The sequence below is a fragment of the Rousettus aegyptiacus genome, unplaced genomic scaffold (genome assembly GCF_014176215.1).
Source record: "Rousettus aegyptiacus isolate mRouAeg1 unplaced genomic scaffold, mRouAeg1.p scaffold_m13_p_1, whole genome shotgun sequence".
Taxonomy (NCBI): Eukaryota; Metazoa; Chordata; class Mammalia; order Chiroptera; family Pteropodidae; genus Rousettus; species Rousettus aegyptiacus.
In genome coordinates, this window is record NW_023416284.1 from 9850062 (window position 1) to 9863055 (window position 12994).

A 12994-nucleotide genomic window follows, 5' to 3' on the forward strand; every position below is an offset into this window, starting at 1 on the left:
GGAGGAACTCAGCTCACCCATCATCTGAGCCTTGCAGGAAGCCCGTTCACACCACCATTGCTTCATCCCCATCCATCTTTCCTTCCCCCTTCTAGCAAACCTTTCGTCCTCCTCGATTTCCCCACCGGCAAAGCCTCTCATCACTCCCCTTCCTTCCTGCATGTTTAAGGCTGCCCTGCAATCATGTATGTGCCCCCAGAAGCTTGTGCATGCGTTCAGATTCCTGTGTTTGCAGGAAACATAGAGGGCCACCCAAACTGGCTTCAGCCAGAGATGGAGATTTAATATAAGGATACTATGGAAGCTGAGGGCTACAGAGGGGGCTTCAGAGGGCCTGTAACTGTCTCTTGTTTCTGTGTCTATCTTTTTATTTATTTCCTCCCTCTTCCCTCCCCGCCCCCCAACTCCAGCTTGGCTTCTTTTGCTTCTCTGTCCCTGGGGACAAATATGAATATGGCCACGCGTTATAGATACATACATGGGCAGAGATTGACTTACTCTTTTGCCCTATCAGCTTCAAATACCCAAGAGAGAGAATCTGATTGGTCCAGCTTGGGTCAGATGTCTACCCTGCTCCACTCAGCTATAGCCTAGGAGGTGGGGATTCTGTAGCACAAACATGGCAATCACCACAATCCACCAATAAGGAGGGCAGCCACCAGCGAGATACATTATTGCGAGCTCTGTGGACGCTCCCATAGGACTGCACAGCAGGCTAGAGTTCTTACCAACCCCCGTTCCTGCATGAAAGGGCGAGTAGCTATTTTCAAGGCTGCCTAAGAGACAAACTCATTTCCTACCAGGTCTAGTGGAGGCGTCGGGGTGGGAGCCGATGATGAAGTGCCGCCCCTGACGTGGCAGCACCCTTCTTTGCAGGTGAACATGCTGGTGCTGGGCAAGCACCTGGGCATCCCCAAGCCCTTCGGGCCCATCGTCAACGGCCGCTGCTGCCTGGAGGAGAAGGTGCGGTCGCTGCTGGAGCCCCTGGGCCTCCACTGCACCTTCATCGACGACTTCACTCCGTACCACATGCTGCACGGGGAGGTGCACTGTGGCACCAACGTGCGCCGCCAACCCTTCTCCTTCAAGTGGTGGCACATGGTGCCCTGAGCCCGCCCCTCCCTCCATCTTCTCCTCCTGGGGTGGGACATTGGCCCAGGTGGTGGAGGCTAAGACAGGCCCCCGAATAATAAGTGTCGAGGGACCCCCAAGTTTCCAGATGGAATGCCGAGGGTAACCTGTCCCTCTCAGAAGCCTTTTTCCTAGAAGCGTTCGCTCCTCACCTGCAACCCATTTGGTTCTTAGGCTTGATTCCTCTTGGCCTGCCAAGAAGGAGGACCTCATTTCCTGTGGCCTCTCATGTAGATAAACATGACTCATGGGGACTCCTCCAAACATCCCCACCCCGAATCCTCCATTCGGGACCAAATTCACTTTGGGGTCTAGCAACATCTGTGCATCTCATCTGCCCGTTTGGCCTGTGTGCCCTAATGGAGGAAGGACCCGTGATTCTGCTTCAGTCTGATTGCCTCTCACTCTGCATGGAAGGAGCTAGGGGTCCACTTAGCTCAAGGTGGGAGCATCATTCCACCTGCCAAGCTCCTGACCTGATCTTGAACTCTCTACCCCACCCAGTGCCGGAATGAGCTTTCAGCATAGCAGGTGCTTCTCAGCGCATGTTGGAGAAACGATAGTTGTCCCTTAGCCTTATAAATTCTCCATTATCTGACGTTCAGAAGTCCGGCTTTGTCTGCAAACCTCTTGGAATTTCTTGGAGATGAACGTATCTGGGAAATTCCTGGAGATTGGGAAGACTGTGGGTGCGAGGGCGAAGGCATCCCTCATAATGCATAGGGGGCTTTGTGGAACTCGGGGCCTCTCTCCGAGGGAGGGGAAGCTCCCAGCAGGATCGGTCTTAGGCTTTCTGTTGACCTCTGGTCAGTGTTTCCATATCTTGCTATGCCTCAGGAGCAGGGGTGCCTACGGGGGCCAGGTTTCCCCAGGACAGTTCTGGGAATGAACCGCTCTGAGTGCAGGGGGAATGGGGAAGGAGCGGGTGGTTTCCTTCAGGTGTATGTGAGTTACGTATGTGTTCTGTATGGATCCCATTGTGTTCCCATCACTGGCTAATAAATCTACAGAAACACAAATGGTTTGAGTCTAATCTTGGCCCTCCTTTGGGATTATAACACAATAGCAAGAGAGAAGAGTTTCTTGCAGCTGAAGCATTTGCTTGCCTGGCCCCTGAAGGATTTGGGGTAGTAAGACTGTGAGTTTGTTCCATCTCGGCCACAGGGCAAGTTAGGGCTGGCATGGAGAGCTGTGATGATACAGACATGTCAATGCAAGCCCAGGGGTCAAACGCCAGGCTGCCAGGACCAAGTGAGGGCGGCAGGGCGAGAGTCTGGGCTGCGGCCAGAAGTTTGCATTGTGAGTGTGGCAATGGGGGAAGCCGACGTGTGTGGGGCATAGGAAGGCCTGCCGCATGCCCTTAGCAGCAACCTCCTTCCTGCCCGTGGGGGGGGGGGGTGCCTCTGGCCCCATGAGAGGCCAGGCAGGCTTGCTACAGAGCCCCAGGAAGTTACTCCCTCTGCTCGTCAGCCTTCCAACCCCACTCCCATTCTCTCCAGAGGCACAAGACAGAAACACACTCGGGCTGGCCCGGGGCTGGGCTGCTTCCAGGCCGTTAGAGAAGATGCTGCAGGCTTTCCTCAGGAGATACACTTCTCACCGAGGTTTTCTTAGATTCTCTGGAACAGACTTCCAATGCCCCTCATGCAGCCAGATTTGATCAGAATAAGGTCCACTCCAGGGGAAGCTGAACAAATGAAAATGCTAAGAAAATCCAAGTTTTGAAAGAGCTTGGGGTGGGGAATGTGACTGTTTGAAGGCAAGTGCCTGAGGTTGGGGGAACTGGGATGAGCGTTCAGGTATGCATGTCCTACCCCTAGAGACCCTCGGCCTGGCCGTCGGGCTCTGGGTAGACCTGGCAGAAAGCCCTGGGAACTTCTCGCTTCTCCACTTTGTCTCCTGTGCTTTAGGTTTCTGTGGATGAGACAACTGGGGAGCCCCAGGAACCTAACCCAATGCAGAGAGGAAGCAAAAGAAGTCCTTTTTGGGGCCACTGAAAATGGCATTTTCATGTCCGCAGAGTGAAATATTTAGCAAGTGTATTAGTTTTGTGCTGCTGCTGTAACAAATTACCACAAACTTAGTGGCTTAAAACAACCCAGATTTATTACCTTACAGTTCTGGAAGTCTGAAATCTGAAATGGGTCTCCCTGGGCCCCAGTCGAGGTGCCAGAAGGGCCGGGCTCCTTCTGAAGGCTGCAGGGGAGACTCTGTTCTCTCGCCTTTTCCAGCCTCTAGAGGCGGCCTGCATTCCTTGGCTTGTAATCTCTTCCTACATCTTCAAAGCCAGCAGAGTAGCATCTTCAACTATTTCTCTGACTCTTCTGCCTCCTCTTTCACTTATAAGGAACCTCGTGGTTACGTTGGGCCCACCTGGACAAGCCAGGATACTCTACCATCTCTGGGTCGGCTGAACCACAACATAATTCTGTCTACGACCTTGATTCCCCTTGCTGTGCAAGGTCACGGGTTCTGGGGATTAGGACGCGGACATCTTTGGAGGGTCATTATCCTGCTTACCAAAGCCAGCTAGGCCCCGAGTCAGCTTTTCGGCCTCCGTGAGCTGGACCACACAGGCCCCCTCTGAAAGTCAGCTTGGCGGCTTGACAAGTGTCACGGAGTCAGCAGAAAGAAGGTGCTATCAATGTGCCAACGCCGAGCTGATCAGAAGGGAAGGTTTCAGTGGTGAGACACCCAGTTGGGAGAACGCACGAGGGGCCGGCATGAGAATGACGCGGCGGGCACCAGCCTCATTGCGGGGAGTGCGGTTCTGTGGCCGGGAGCAGGCTTCTCTCTGCTCTTCTTCTGCTCCCCTTCCGGTGCTCCCTGTCTGCTCCCCAGGGGACCGCATGGCTCCACACACATCAGAGTACAAGAGTGGCATTCAGCCACACATGTGTGACACAATAAGCTAAGTTGTGTTTACACATTTTAGGCTTAGGTGCCCTACCACACTAATGTAAATTCAGAGTCCTATTCCTAGCTGCGAGGCTGGATCACAGCTAGGCCTGGGACCCACATGACGGACCCTCCTTCCGTGGCTGGCGCTCAGTCCTGGACACTCAGTGATGCTGCACTGAGATCTAGGACCCTGTGGGTACAGGCTGGTGGCTCCTAAAAACATCGGGGACTGCTTTATCAAGCCCGAAGGTCAGAGTCATCTCCACTGGCCACTGTCTCCCCAGACAGCTGCCTGTGCCGCACTGCCTGGTCCCTTCCAGGGCCTGGGTCTCAGGCCTGGAAACCCCCAAAGAGAGAGACAAGAATGGGGCCTGGGTTCCTGTGGGGGAACTCCCTCTCCCCCAACACACTATGGTTCCTCCAACACAAAGGTCAGCCTTGACTCTGGGAAGGTCAAGGTGAGGGTCCTGAGAGAGCCTGAAGGCTACTGGGCTGCTGGTTACATCCCAGCAAAAGCTTGTTCACGTCCCCTATTCAGTCCTCATTCATTCACTCAAAAAATCTTCAAGGAGTATCTACGGTTTGCCAGGCGAAATCTCTGCGCTTGGGAGTCTACATCTAGGCAGGTAGCCAGAAATATAAATAACTAAAAATTATGAAATGCAATGAAGTGGAGAAAGTGAGGGGCAGGGAATAAAGGGGATGGGGACCTGTTTTAACAGGATGATAACCTTCACTTCCGAGAGAAGTGACATTTGGGCTAAGACTGTAGGATGACGCTGAGCTGTGAGCAAGCAGGGGAACACGAGTCCAGGCATTGGGAACTGCTGTGCGAAGACCCAGAGGTAGAGGAGGGCTTGCAGCTGAGGCAGGACGCAAAGACTTGGGGTTGAGCAGGGTAGTGTAGAGCGTGCCCAGGACTTCGGTACACACACCACAGCTTCCAGGCAAAGCAACGTGGCATAATGGAAAGGCCGTACGTATGCCCGGGAGTGGGACGATCCAGTGCTAAACGGGCACTTCTCAGCTGTGCCCTTAGCCTCTCTGAGTCTCCGTTTTCTCCTCTGCAAAATGGGCGTCATAATCGAATCGCCTCACAGAGCTTGCATGGGATTTAAGTGTGGTGCTTAGTAGCACGGTGCCTGGTACGTAGTAGGTGATCAATAAACAAGGATTGTTGTTATGTAACATCTCCCAAACCCTCCTCAAGCCACTGCTCTTTAGACAAACTCCCAATTCCTGCATTCTAATAAGGACCAAAGACCCTTGGAGACGCAGAGGTCAAATTTGAGAGGAAGGGAAGGGAAGGATGCTCTGGCAGCTCTCAGATCGTTTCTTGCTGGTCTCGGCTGCCTGAGACGAACCCAGGAGGAGGCTCAGGTCCAGACAGGAAGCGAGGGCCTGTCTTTCTTAGGATTTACAGCTCTGGATGGCACTGGGCCTGCCTGACTCACACGCTATTCAGAATTAGGAATAAGTAACTGCAGGGCCTTGGTAGGAGGTTGCCCAACTCTGTGGTCTCCTGTACCTTGCCCGGCAGCCCCAGGGGCAGGAGTGTCAGGCTAGTGCAGCTGGGGCAGCTGGGGCTCCAGGCGAAGATGGCAGGAAAGGAATTCTGGATGACTGCACAGTCAGGGAAAACTGTCATTTCCTACAAAGTCAGTGTCATCCACATCTGCTGCAGTGCGACGATGGTTGGTATGAGCCACATGCCAGACATGTGCCAGGCATGTGCTGGGCCCTTTATGCACATGATCTCATTTGCTTTCACAACAGGCTAACAGGTCGTTACCATTATTACCGTCACCTTGTAGATGAGGAAACCGAGACCCAAAGAAATGAAGAAACCTGCCAGGGTCACGGGGCTGTTCAGTGGGGAGACAGGTTTGAACTTAGGTAACCTCCAGAGCCGCTCTAGTGGTTCTCACCTCCCCTACATGTTAGAATCATCCAGAAGCCTTTCAAAAACTATCAGGGCAAGAGCCAGGGCCGGAAGGGACGCACATCACTTTTGCTTACAGTCCAGCTGTAAGCAGTGGCCAGGTGTGGGTGCGAGGGACTCCGGGAACTGTGCTCCTCGGCTGGGTAGCCACCTCCCTGAGTGGAGTCTACATTATAGACGAGGGAGAAGGCTGACCTCCAGCCACCTCAAGCCAAGAGGAGAAAGAGAGCAGGCCAGAGCAAAGGTCTCTTTCACCAAGGAGGCGTTTCGGTCAGGCCCCGGCCTTTAGTTTTCAAGTCGCGTTTCTATTCATTGATGTTGTTCCACCCTCAGAGATTCAGACCGAGCCTTTTCCTCATAGCTGTGGCCACACAGCGCCGGGCCCAACCCTTACTGGTTCCTCTCTGTCTGCTCCTCGCCTCACTCCCAAGCCCACTTGGGCTGCGGTTCTGGGTGTCGCCCGGTGACTGAGAACCGTGATAAATAGAGTTTCCTGGACAGAGATTAGGGAATCGAGCGTTTCTTCAACGGGAACAGACCACGAAGCCCTCCTCGAGGGCCTGGCGGCTGGCGAAGGTACGCAGGCGAGTGTCTCTCTCTGCCTCTCCCACGTCCCTGTTTGTGGCAATGGAGCAACTGGCGCGCCCACACGGAAGTAGGTTGAGGTCCATCTGCCAACCTAGACCTACCTGTTGTTCATGACTAGGAGCTCTACAGATAGAGAAAGGAACCAGGAGCCAGCCCTCAAGCACACTTTCATTTAACTCATTAGGTGTTTACTGAGTATGTACTATGTACCCAGGCAGTCAGCGGCAAAGGCTGTGGCATAGTTCAGAGCATGGGCTCTGGGACCGTGCTGCTGGGATGTGCTTCCTGGCTTTCTCACTTGCCAGCTGTGTGACCTCGGGCAGGTTACTTCACCTCTCTGAACGTTACTTTCCTCCCTGGTAAAATGCGGGATACTACTAGTACCTGTTTCAGGGTAGTGCTGGGAGCTGTGTAAGAGGCTGTCCAGGTAGGTGCTTGGCACAGTGCCCGGCACCCAGTAAACTGCAGGTGCTTGATGGGGGAGGACGTAACTTGAAGTCACTTGCCCTAAGAAGCTACAAGACAGATGTACTTGGCTCTGAAGCCTCGATTTTCTATGCTGCCTCATAAGGAGTCTCTTACCCACTTTTTCCTGATGATAAACTTTTTTTTTTTTTTTTTTAATTAAAGTTTCTTATGGACTTCTTAAGAAGTTTGGCTATGGCAAAGCCTTGATTGGCACAGCAGGTACGAGCACTTTCTGTCACTGGGAGGAGGGCTGTGGTGTCTCCCGTTTGTCCACCACGTTGTGCCAGAGGCCGCCGCTCCCCTACGACTTGAAGCTCAAACAAGCAGCAGGCAAAGTTTCACTAGGCCCAGGGGAGAAGATGAGCTAGGCTCCCAGTTCCCCCAAGTTCATCATCCCAGTTCTGGGAACCAGACCTCGGTCTCCTGGTTCCCAGCATTTTCTTGTGAGGTTGGCGGCAAGGATTTGAGATGGTTGCTGATAGTACGTCAGAGGGCAGGAGTCACCCTTGAAATTCTTGGAAAGGAATGCACACTCGGAAAACCCAGGGTGAGCATTGTCACTGTGGGCACTCCACAGACGTGTCTGTTATGAGCCAGCAGATGAAAAGAAACTGTCACTAGGACTCTCTCTCTCTGAAGATGCTTTTTTTGAAGAGTTCAAGGCCAACATTAAAGTTAGTTCCATAGTTTCTTCTTTGAACCCTCCTTGGGTCTTTAAGTGAGTCTCAACATCCTGAGAAACTGCATCTTGGTGTTAATTATCTTAATCTGAAACATCTTAATCACAGGAATTATAGCCATGCCAGGTAATTCCCAGGGCTCTGGCAGGTAGGGACCTGAGCAGGGCTGAGCAGGGCACTATTCAGAAATGAGTTTTATGTGAGTAACCTACCCAAGAGGGTACTGGACAGCAGCTCAGTCTTCGTATTTACTTTAAAAAAAAAAATTCCCCTGACACATTCCTCAAGGGATTTTGAGGCTCCTTATAATAAGAAAACAGTCAGCAAGCTAATGATTTGAAAATGGAGAGCAATAAAGGCAGTGAAGCAGGAAAAATCTAGGAAATACAGGCTGGGAAAAAGGACAATATGCATGCCACAAGAAGCAAACTAGTGAATGTACTTAAGGGCAGAACTAGGACCTGAGCTTCCCAGTAGCCCATGCAAAGAGGGGAAACAGAGTTAGCCATCTAGTTCTCATTATCAAATGAAGGAAGGTAGCATGCAGCATGCCAAATGATTCCCACTACATGGGGGCCTTTATAAGAGGACACGGAGTGGTCAGTGTCCTCAACCACCTCGCAGCAGCAAATCTGATGAGAGATTTTCGGGGGCTGAGCCTCCACTCACTCGTCTGTAACATGCGAATGATGCTTACCTTTCTGAACGGTTTGAGGACCAGACCAGGGCCTGGCAGACAGCAAGCACCCAACAAATGTTCATTTCTTTACTTTCTTTCCCTTCTGCCCTCGCAGCATTAGTGTCTTAGTCGTCCTCGCCAAGGCAGCTATTTGATTTTCATACCTATGTCATATGAGCACAATTATTCCTACTGCATGTCCAGCTCAGTGGCAGATTGTAGACAGCAGTGAATGAGCAGATGGAGACCCTGCGTTTAGATGAGTAGAGAGACAAGGCTGGCAAACAGACATTGGCAACACGGCATGATGAGTCCAATTATAAGGACGTAATAATAACAACTACGATAGCTTCCAGTTTTTCACTCCTTGATCTGAGCTAGGTGTGGCACTTGTCAAGAGCAGCGTGGGAAAGGAAACTTACAGACACAGCGAGGAGCCCATAAATACAAAATTTCTAAGCAAAACCCTCAGCGAACTAAATTCAAAAAAAGATACGACACCAGATTACACAATATCAGATCAAATGACATTGATCCATGGGAATGAAAGTTCACCCTTAAACAGTTGATCGAATCTCCATTTATGACTTTTAAAATTTAAGCTAAAAATAGAAAGGAAATTCTTTTGCCTGACGAAGGATATCTATGATAGTGGTTCTCAAAGTGTGGTCCCCAGGCTAGCAGCATCTGCCTTGCCGGGGAATTTGTCTGAAATAAAAGCCCTCGGGCCTCACCCAGACCTACTGAATCATGAACTCCGGGCGTGGGGAGGAGAAACAAGGAGGTGGCGATCTGTGCTTTGCTAAGCCCTCTGGGTAACTCTAGTGCTGCTGGGGTTCGAGAACCAGTGATTTACCAGAAACCCATGTCAAAAATCACACTTAACGGTGGAAAGTTGAAAGTCCCCTTCGGGTGTCAGGACGACGCAAGAAGTGCCACCGTCATCGCTTCTCGTCGGCGTAGAGCAGGACGTTCGTGAGTGTAGCGAGGCGAGAGAAAGAAATGAAAGCTTTGAGGGTCGGAAAGAAATGATATACACATGGACGACCCAAAAGAGTCAGCAAGCTACACGAATGAATAAAAGGTTTAATTTAGCAAGGCCATCACTGTAAAACCAATATACAGAAACCAATTGTGTTTCTACATACCAACGGCAAATAGAAAATGTTAAAATTTACATATGCCACTTACAGTAGCAATGGAAAAAAATAAATCAACACAAAATCAAAGAGCAGATCTAACAAATGATGTACCACTTGTGGGTGACCGATGCTCAGCCCACCGGGGCAGCGCCGGGGAGCGTGGTGGAGCCCAAGCCCGAGAGCCAGCCTGGGGGGAGCCGGGTCGTCTATACGCCCATGCCCTTTGCCACTGGCTGAGGGCTGCTCCATTAGTTCCCTGGCACGTTGGTCACTGGGGCTCTGGTGGCCAGAAAACGCCTCGGGCAGAGCGCAGGTACAGGTGCAGGACTCAGACCCGGTCTTTGTGAACCGATGAGAGGGGGGTGTGGAAATGACAGCACCTGCTCCAGGAGGAGAGGGGCATAGCCACCCTGTCCAGGGACAGAAGACAGCTGGGGACACTCTTCCCCTGAAAAATGCACATGGAGCATTCTACGTAGTTTGATAGGTCCGTGGACCCTGGAGCTCACCTGGAGACATGGGTTTAACACCTCTACCTCTGGTGGCTCTTCCTGTCTCTTTCCTCTGCTCCCACCCACCCACCCTCCTCCAATAGGAGATAGCCAAGGTTTTATTGACACATAAAGCCCTCTATCCACACACACTCGGGGATTCTTCCTGAGGCTCGCTGTAGTCTGGTCATCAGCGTGTGGGCACTGTGTTCCTCCCTGAGCTTTGGGCATCTCTATCGCTTCCTTTAAATGCTCGAAAGGGGTAAGCAACCCCACCAGAGTTAAGAACATGGGTTGTAACCTGCATATTCTGTGATGGTTGATTTTATGTGTCAAATTGGCTAGGCCATGGTACTCAGACATTTGGTCAAACACCAGCCAGTGTGGATGTTGCTATGAAGATATTTTTTAGATGAGGTTAACATTTAACTCAGTAACTTCTAAGTAAAGCTGATAACCCTCCATACTGTGGGTGGGTCTCATCCAATCAGCTGAAAGCCTTAGGAGACATAAGACTATGTCCTCCAGGGGAGAGGGAATTCCTCAGCAGACCACCTTCAGCCTCGAGCTGCAACATCAGCTCTTGCCTGGTCTCCAGCCTGCCTGCCCTGCAGACTTCGGACTCACCAGCCTCCACGGTCACGTGAGCCCATTCCTTAAAATCTCTCTCTGTGAATATACATAGGGACATATGTTTATATATTCTTGGAGAGAGAGTTAAGTCCTATTGGTTCTGTTTCTTTGACCATTATGTCATGTTCCTCGGAGGCAAGGACACTTCTATCTTCTGTGTCCCTAATACCTGGCACAATGCCCGGCTCTGACGGGTGCTCAGCAGATGTCTGTTGAATGAATCTAAATCAGAAGACCAGAGAGTCTGGGTCTTTTATTTTCTGCTCACCAACTGGCCAGTAAAACCTGTGGTTAAGGCTTTGCAATCTGCTCAACATGGGTTCAAATCCCGACTTCTTTTACGACTGGTTGTGTGCTCTTGTTCTAGTTAGTCAACCTCTCTGAGCCTCAGTTTTCTCGCCTACAAAATGAGCTTGATAATCCCTTCCTTGCAGGGTTGGCGTGAGGACCCTGTGAAGTGATGCGTGTCAACAGCTTGGCCTGGAGCCTGCCCAGAGCTCAGTGCCTCATAGTCAAGGTTATTGGATGGAAACCCAGACAACGGGGTCATGACATTCCTTGCACAAAGGTATTAAAGGAAACACTAGGTTGGGAGAGCATACTTGAAATCAGAAAAATCGAGGCCCGGATCCCTTAAGACCTGAGAAGAGGGCCTGGCACCCCATGAGCACTCAGCGAGTTGAGAAGAGGGAGGTGCTGTGGCCGTCTGAGGCCCTGGCCAGCGAACACCACAGGAGAGCACTGAAATGCGAGGGCCCGCGGCGGTCCCACGCTTCCTCGTCCTCCATTCGTGGCTTCTGGACTCTGGACTTCACAGGGCCAAGGGGCATGTTCACGCTCAACCCACGGGGCCCTTGAGTGACAGCTGAAGATGCCTTGGCAACCCTCCCGAGTACTGAGGGATGCACAGTGAGGTCTGGAGCACCCGGAAGAAGAGTGTGAGAAATGCCGGCCTCCGACCCCGCACGCTCTGCCAGGACCTCTGCGTCACCGGGCTGGGTGTGACTGTACCGAGCAAACAAATCCCGGACGAGGTCATCGCTTAAGTCGAGCTGAGGAGAATGTGGGGCGTCACTGTTATTTTAAACCGGTGCTAGGTTTAAGTTTGCATGGCAGTGTTATTTTAACCTAGCTCCAGGTTCAAGCTCAAAGTTGCTGCTAGAGAGATGCAAAATTACAGTCGATCAGGAAAAGCAAAGTGCTGAATTTGCGAGGTCTCGAATTGCCTGCAAGGGCCCCCAGATCCTGGCTCTGGCCCTTGCCCTCACTAACATCTCTCCTAACCAAAATTGCCCCCCAAACAATAATAACATCAGCAACTAGCTGGTAAACATCAAGAACATTTATTGATCTCCTTAGGAACTAAACACAAAATACCACGATCAAAATAGCAGAAGCTAAAACAAATTGCTGGGAAGGCCAGGGTGAAATGAGCAGTCTCACGAATTGCTGATATAGATGTCAGTTGGTAATCCTTTGGAAAGCAGTTTCAAATATTAGAAATTCTACCTCTAGCAAATTAAAAAGGAAGTAACCCTATGCAGAGACAAACGTTTAGCTGGGATTCATAATGGCAAAAAAAAAAAAAAAAAAAAAAAGGCGGGGGTGGGGCATCGTGCTTGGTTAAAATATAAAAACATGGGAATAGGTAGGAAACTTGTGATATCTCCATTTTATGCTATAGATGAAATCCGCAAGGTCTGTACGATCATGTGACAAATACCTTTTATATTAAGTGAAAAAATCTGCCTATGAAAGGAAGTGATCTGTAAAACGGCAAAATGGTAAGCGAATAAGTGGGGTGAGCATAGTAATCATTACTTATAGAAATGGATTATATTAGGCATGATTTGCTTTGGAGACTTTTTAAAAATTTAAATGTATGAAAAAAGAGAAAAAAAATCAGATTTATATGCGAAAGATGGGAAGTTGTCTAAGACCTGTAAAGTGAACAAAGTTGTAGAATGGTAGGTTTGGCATAATCTCATCATCTGTAATGATCTAGAAGAAATTCTAGAAGGATCTATACTCAATTGATAACAGGTTATAAGTGGGGAGTGGAATGAGGAAATGGAAGGGGAGAGTTAATCTTTCTACTTAAAAAAATAATAATTACTTTTGGTATCATAACTGGAAAACTTAAAAATGAATAAAAGTTATATAACTATAGAAAAGAATCCCTCATGTGAGCGCACAATGCAACATAGAAATGGTGTATTAAAGAATCATACACTTGAAAACTATTTAATTTTATTAACCAGTGTCACCCTGATAAATTTAAGTTAAAAAAAAAAGAATCCATAAGATATAAAAAAATTTAAATTCTACATCTAAAAAAA

General features: G+C 50.0%; 1 protein-coding gene across 1 annotated transcript in view; it reads left to right on the forward strand.

Moving 5' to 3' along the window:
- Positions 1–1947, forward strand: part of PADI3 (peptidyl arginine deiminase 3) — a 28839-nt gene extending 26892 nt beyond the window's left edge. The window contains exon 16 of the mRNA XM_016128420.2: positions 877–1947. Coding sequence (XP_015983906.2) covers positions 877–1110 — 234 coding nt within the window. The 3' untranslated portion in view covers positions 1111–1947. The remainder of the gene's footprint in view (positions 1–876) is intronic.
- The last annotated feature ends 11047 nt before the right edge of the window (positions 1948–12994 follow it).